The sequence below is a fragment of the Physcomitrium patens genome, chromosome 19 (assembly GCF_059467195.1).
Source record: "Physcomitrium patens ecotype Gransden chromosome 19, ASM5946719v1, whole genome shotgun sequence".
Classification (NCBI taxonomy): domain Eukaryota; kingdom Viridiplantae; phylum Streptophyta; class Bryopsida; order Funariales; family Funariaceae; genus Physcomitrium; species Physcomitrium patens.
Genome location: NC_143428.1, coordinates 619,259 through 625,938, shown reverse-complemented (window position 1 = coordinate 625,938; position 6,680 = coordinate 619,259). Strand labels below are relative to the sequence as shown.

General features: G+C 29.7%; 1 protein-coding gene across 2 annotated transcripts; it reads left to right on the top strand.

The window, feature by feature from the left end:
• Nucleotides 1-3,132: 3,132 nt before the first annotated feature.
• On the top strand, nt 3,133-4,154 carry LOC112295857 (uncharacterized). 2 transcript variants are annotated; one of them, XM_024547866.3, is made up of 3 exons: nt 3,133-3,386; nt 3,613-3,753; nt 3,905-4,154. In XM_024547866.3, exons 1-3 carry the CDS (start codon nt 3,328-3,330, stop codon nt 3,969-3,971), a joined length of 267 nt encoding a protein of 88 aa, XP_024403634.1. In that variant the 5' UTR covers nt 3,133-3,327; the 3' UTR covers nt 3,972-4,154. The 2 variants fall into 2 exon arrangements, with proteins under 2 accessions (XP_024403634.1, XP_024403632.1); XM_024547864.3 differs by having other exon boundaries at nt 3,487-3,753.
• The last annotated feature ends 2,526 nt before the right edge of the window (nt 4,155-6,680 follow it).

Below are 6,680 nucleotides of genomic sequence, written 5' to 3'. Positions count from 1 at the left end.
AAAACATCCTATAGTAATTTAATTATTTAATAAAATTTTAAAAAATTATATTATAATATAAAAAAAAATTTGAAAAAATATAATAATTATAAAATAAAATAATATTACATGAAATCAATAAATAAAAAATTTAATTAATTAAATTTTCTTTGATTTCCATAATCAATACAAAACCTTCAATTTTAGAAATATATATAGTTATAAAATTTTAATATTTAAATATATATATAAATAAATATTAAATTAATCTTAATAGTGATTAAATCAATCCCTTTTTATTATACTTCTCCTCTCTTGTTTTCATTTCCAATCCTTATTTGTTGTTCATATTCTTAGTCAATTCTTTCCATCTCAATCTTTCTTTTCATCTCTTCTCTCCTTTCTCCCTAATTTTCCATTTATGTTTTTAATTAATGTCTTTTATCTCAATTCTTCTTTCTTTTTTTCCTTTCTCTCCTCTCTCTTCTATTGTTGGCCATTTCTACTCCTAATCCTTGTTTTTTTATCATGATCTTCTCTACTTGTTGTTCATCTTATAATCCTTTTAAACAATGGCTAGGTTTTAGGATTTAACTTATACTTCCATAAAAGTGTATGTTTTTGTATTTTCTTTCTTTTTATTTCTTGAAGTGAGTGAGTGAGTGAGTGAGTGAGTGAGTTGAGTTCTTCTTCCTATTTTTTGGAACAACAAACAACATCCAAATGTCAATTTAAAGAATTCCATTGATTTGATTCAATGCTAATCTAATATATATCTTAAAAAAATTATTATATTAGCTATAAATATTTAAATCTTATTTTACCAAAAAATATTAAAAAATCCTATTGAAATTATTCAAAAGGTTTAACTTAGGCATTTATGTAGGTCTACAACATCAATCACGGCTAAAAAACACAATGAGATAAATCTACAAGCAACACTTTATATTCTCTCATCTACAAAAAATTTAATCAACTTTATTAATCCACAAAATAAGACATCAAACATAACAATTAATTTTAGAGAAATCTATTAAATTGCAAGAAAGTAGACACTAAGTCAATGAAGGAATATCTTGTCTTTTGAGCAAGCTCACTAATTCTTCTATTGAATATTGTAAATAAGAATGCAAACCAAGTGATGAAGCAGATGCCACATTTGCAACAAATGTACAATTGAATAAAGTAACAATTGTGGTAAGAAAGTAAAGATGAGAGATTCCATAACTAAAAGTGCATCTAGGAGCAAGAGCATTAGAAGTACTCTTTGTGGAGCTAAACAATAAAGAATGCATCTCAATAGTAGTGACAATGAATGAATGAGTGGGATTCTAAATTTAATTGGCCCGATTGAAAAAAGCACCAAAATTAAAAATAATATGAAGAAGAGAGGAGGAGCTTGACTCACTTACTTACTCTAAGAAAAAGTAAAAAACATAGAAACATGTACTTATATGGAAGAATAGATTAAATGGGATCACCGTTTGAGGAGGTTAGAATGAAAACAATAAACATGGAAGGTCATGACAAGGAGATGGGGCTGAAAACAAGAACATCAAACAAAGGAGAGAGGTGAGGAGGTTGTGAAGCATGATAGAGGCTAGGAATAAGAATGGCAAACATGGATTGAGAAGGGGGAGGAGAATACAATGATGGGTGGATCAATTTAACCACTACTAGGATCAACTTAATATTTCTTTATCTATATATATATATATATATAAAATTTTTGTAAAGTTACAACCATTGAAAAATTGTATTTGAAAAAAGAGTTTTTGAAAAGATCATTATTTATTATTTGTATGATTTTTTAAAACTACAATAAAAATAAGATAAAAATTTTAATTTTTAAAAATCTGATATTTTTGATGTATTTTTATATTCATTCTTAGGTGTTGCAATATTTCTATATTATTGAAGTAGAACTATTGCAATGAACAAAAAAAAAAAAAAAAATTAATTATATATAGAATATTTTTAAAAAATATCTATTGAATTTCTTGAGCCATGTCACTTTAAAAGAAAGAAGCATTTACATGGATTATGTGACCATTGACCAAATTTTTTGCAAGAAAGAATGATTTATTTTATAATTTAAAATTGCACTATAAAAAAATGATTTTAAAAATTGAAGTTTTTTTATTATATAAATTACTAACATAAAAAATAGAAAGATTAAAAATTAATAATAACCAAAAATCTAAAAACAGCAACAAAAAGAGATAAAAAGGAGAGAAAGTTTAGAAAAAAATTATTTTCAAAGAATATACAAAAAAATTATAAATCAAATTGGTAATTTTTATTTTGAACCCAGGATTTTTTAAAATATCTCATTATGTTAATTCATTAGTTCATTGTTGGCTTATTGAAATTAACTTGTACAAGATGCAATAATTTGATAAAGATTATAAACTCTGTACTTTAGTAAAAAGATTACTTTGATTTCAGCAATATGATTTGCTAATAATTGTAAATTTCATGGTCATTTTTAGATGCAAAATCAAAGTAAAAAGTCACAGTTTTTTGCAATTTTCTTGTGTTTGTCAAATAACTTGTGAATGTAAATTAAAAAAATTGCAGATTCTTGCTCTACCAGTCTTGTTAAGAATTTGTGCATATTGATTACTAAATCAAATTCCTGGTTTATGTATGTGCTGCTAGATACAAGAATCAAGTCCACTCTTAGGTTGGTAAAGTGCCAAATACATTTTTCTCATTAATAACAGTTGATCATGTATTTTATACATAAAAATTTACTCTAGATATTTTAAAAAATAAATTATGTCATGTTTAATATAAATTATACATCTCAAGGTTATAAACTCATATTTTTAAGAACGAACATAGCAGAAGAAGAAGAAGAAAGAAAGAAAAAAAATAAACGTGTGGTTTTGCAAGCTAGCCTTGAACATTGGGGGTTCTATCAGCGTCAACTTGTGTAGATGGTAAGTCTGTTCGTGGCTTGGAACCTGTTTGACCGTCACTCGGCATAGCAGAGGCCCCAAGACCACTGACAACTGCCCAGGCTTTGAAGGTCAGAAATGTGCTTCAATTCGTGGATTTACGCACTGTCTTGGTGATGGGCTCCTGATTTCTTTCTAGAGGTGACGTAATAGGGTGCCCGGGTGCTAAGGCAGCTCCATTGTCGATCTCGGTAATCCTCGACACACGCATCGGCGAGGTAGGGCTTGGATGCTGGACGGAGACGTAACGATGCGCGTGTTTCTGGCAGCAAGGAAGCTCTTTCCTTGCATGTACCATCTTGCTGGCTGACTTGATTGCTGCCCAAGTTGATGCTCTCCCCGATTTGGTTTTATTGGTCGGCCGCTCTCTTGGTGCTTCACTGCCATGGCTCTCGTGGATTATGCCTCCGATGACGACGAGGACGATGCTCTCGCCTCTCCCAGGTGCAGGTCTCCCTTTACCTCATGCCCTGTCTATCTTCTTTCCAAATCTGATTTTACTTTTAAATTTTCTTCTCCCTTAATTATTTCCTTTCTCTTGCAGCTCTCCCGTTACTCTTCCAACACCTCCTAGCACCCTAATCGTCGCTCCGCCACCCCCTCCACCAACTTCTGTCTTGCCTAACCCTGCTCATCTTTTCGCCACCTCCACGGCGGTTGCCTCCACCAGCATTTCTTCTCTTTCTAGGAAGCGGCTCCAATCAAATGGGAGCGCACATCCTTCACATCATCCCAAAGTCCCGCGCGTTAATTCTTCATCTGCCCGGACTTCAGTGGGAAGCACCCTTGTGCCCCCACAGCTGAGAGGAAGGTCAGTCTTTTGTTTTTCCTGACTGCATTGTCTTTTGTTTTTCTTGGACTCCATTACCGCGGACAGCCCCTGCACTTCTGTCCCGCGTGCATCATTATTTTCTGGGGACAATTTGCAAACCTTGTAATAGCTGTGGTGCACACTTTTTCAGGAGTAATGTGGCGACTGAGGATCTGGATAAACTCTTCGTTCACAGGCAACAACGGAGACCAGGATAGAACTTTCCGTGTAGAAAGCTGAGCGAACTACTTTCAGTAATGTAGGTTTTTTATCTGTGTCTAATGTGAGATTTACAGAATCGCTTCATGACAGCTTTTAATTAGTTTTCCGTCTTATACGTTGTATGCAAATGCCAAGGTTTAGGATTACCTGAATATGATTTGTACAGAATATCTCTTTCACTCTGGGGTTAGTCGTTAGTGGTGGTTTCTTGTTCTCATTGTTAACTTTTTGCATCTCACATTTGTCGCAATGGTTTTTCGAAGGTATCTTTTAAATTATAAAGTGAACCTCTAAAGTACTTATCATACTCTTCCTTGACAAACTCACAATAAAACATTTAACTTTAAAAAATAAACGTCTCAATTATTAATTGAAATGTAGATGACGTTAAGAGATATGTACAGAGCTTCTGTACCTAGCTGATAAGCTCTGCTAATCCTCAAAGTTTTAGGTGCCAACCTAAAAATATTCAGCTTGTCTTGGTGTTCAAAGGCATTTCCATGTACTTAGCAAACATAGCCATAGCATGTCGAAACAATTATTTAATTATTTGACTAAAATTCAACTTAAAATTGTACATCAATTGAAATAATGTCTTTAATTTTCAATACCACTCACAAATAGTTTTTGAGTTTGCTATTCTTTGAAATTCATCTTCCTAATGTTACAACCTTTTAATTTGCAACATATTTATAGTTACCATCTTTTGCTCCAACTTGTTTGTAATTCAAGTCCTTCGTAAGTTAGTTGATCAATCAACTTTTTACTTTACGTTCCAAACTTGATGTATTTATCATTGCTTTAATAGCAATGGTTTAAAAATATGGCATTAAGATTCAATGACATATTTGTAGTGTTTGAACATTTGGAATCAAGTCTATGTTTTAGAGTTATAATATCAAAGATAAAATTGGTATCAACTTTTGTATGGATTCAATCTATTCATATTCTTCAAGAAAATCATCTTCGTCAGATATAATTTGGATTTATTTAAAATGTGGTGTACGGGGTTACTTTGAGATTTGACGTCATGCAACAATTCTATGGATGTAATATGTACTAAGATTTTGGCACAATGACTATCACTCTTAACAACCACACATTTCTATGAGAGTGTAGCAAATATCTTTGTCAATGTTTCATTGGTCTTAAGGATAATGACCACCAATCAATTCCATTTTCATCTTCAATCGGTGCAAAACCAAGTAAAAAAGATCTCACTTGACCTCATCTATAGTTATTTCCTTTGCCTTACAATTGCTAAAAACTTAGTACTTTAACTTTGGTTGGTGCAAGTAGTAGCATTGTTATAATAGTTGACAAAGTTTGTTGCAATGATTGTTGCACCTTGCTTGCTTTTTACAAAAAATAGGCAATTGTGTGAACTTGGTTGGAGTGGAGAGTGGTCTAATGAAGGTGTAGTAGATTGAATAGATTGCACTATAAAAATAAGTATTTGAAAACAACATGTTGAGGGCTAAGTTGATGTGGTGGTTGAAATTACAATAAGATTTTGTAAAGGGTTTGGATTAGTAATAGCTTGGTTTGTGTGTATTTATTGATAAGAATGTGTATCTTTTCTTGAGTTGTAGAGTTGCATGGTGTATTGAGCTGCAGAACAATTGTTGAATTAGATTTTATACATTGATGTTGTATAGGATTTGTAGGATCGTCGCCAAAGTAGTCAATAAAGATTGATGTCCTTTGCTTGCTTCTTACAAAAAATATGCACTTATATGAATCTAGTTGGACTAGACACTAGTTTACTAAGTGATTTTTTTTTTTATAAAATAAGAGATTTTATTTAGATTTTTTTAATAATAAAATTACTTATTGATATAATTTCTTTGTTACAGAAGTATTTACATTTTTATAAAAGGATAGGTTAGTATTTGATGGTTGAATTACTTAGAAAAATGAGCATAAGCATAGGTATAGAAAGAATTTTGAATTAATATAGAGAGATACTTTTATTATCTTTATTTTTATTTATTTATTAATTATTCTTTATATATTTATATAAAAAATTAGAAATTATAAGAATGTCATAATGAATTAATGTAATAAATACTATTAGATCTAAAAAATATAAATGTTATTTTTTTAAATAATAAAAATAATACATATAACTTGCAAGTTAAAATTTGAGATAAAAAAGATATTAGGAGTGTAGGTAAAATTGAGTGAAATCGACAAATGAGTACCATTTACAATACATTTGGTAGAGCTTTAAAGTTGGAAAGAACATAAGTTTGCTGAAAGTTATTCTTATTAGAATATGCATCAAGGTCTTTTGTTTTAATTCGTAAATTATTCAAAAGACATAATTTGATTAAATATTTTTTAAATCTTAATTTGGTTTTTTATTCAATAAAAAGAATATAAATTTAAAGTTTATAATTTAGAATTTAAGATTTAAAATTTTAAAAACTTTATATAATGATGTTATATTTTGAATATAAATTTTTTGTATTATGTTTGCATCTTGTCGAATTACTATTTAATTATGTATTATAATTTGTAATATATATATTTTTAGATAGAAGTCATTTAAGATTTAAGATTGTAATTTAAAATTAATAATTATTATATTAAAGTTGAAAGGTAAAATGAGATTATTAAAATATATAAAAAAATTAAGTTGTAGATTTAGGATTATATAAGAGTGATGATTTGATTTTAGAATTAAAATTTTAATTTGTAAA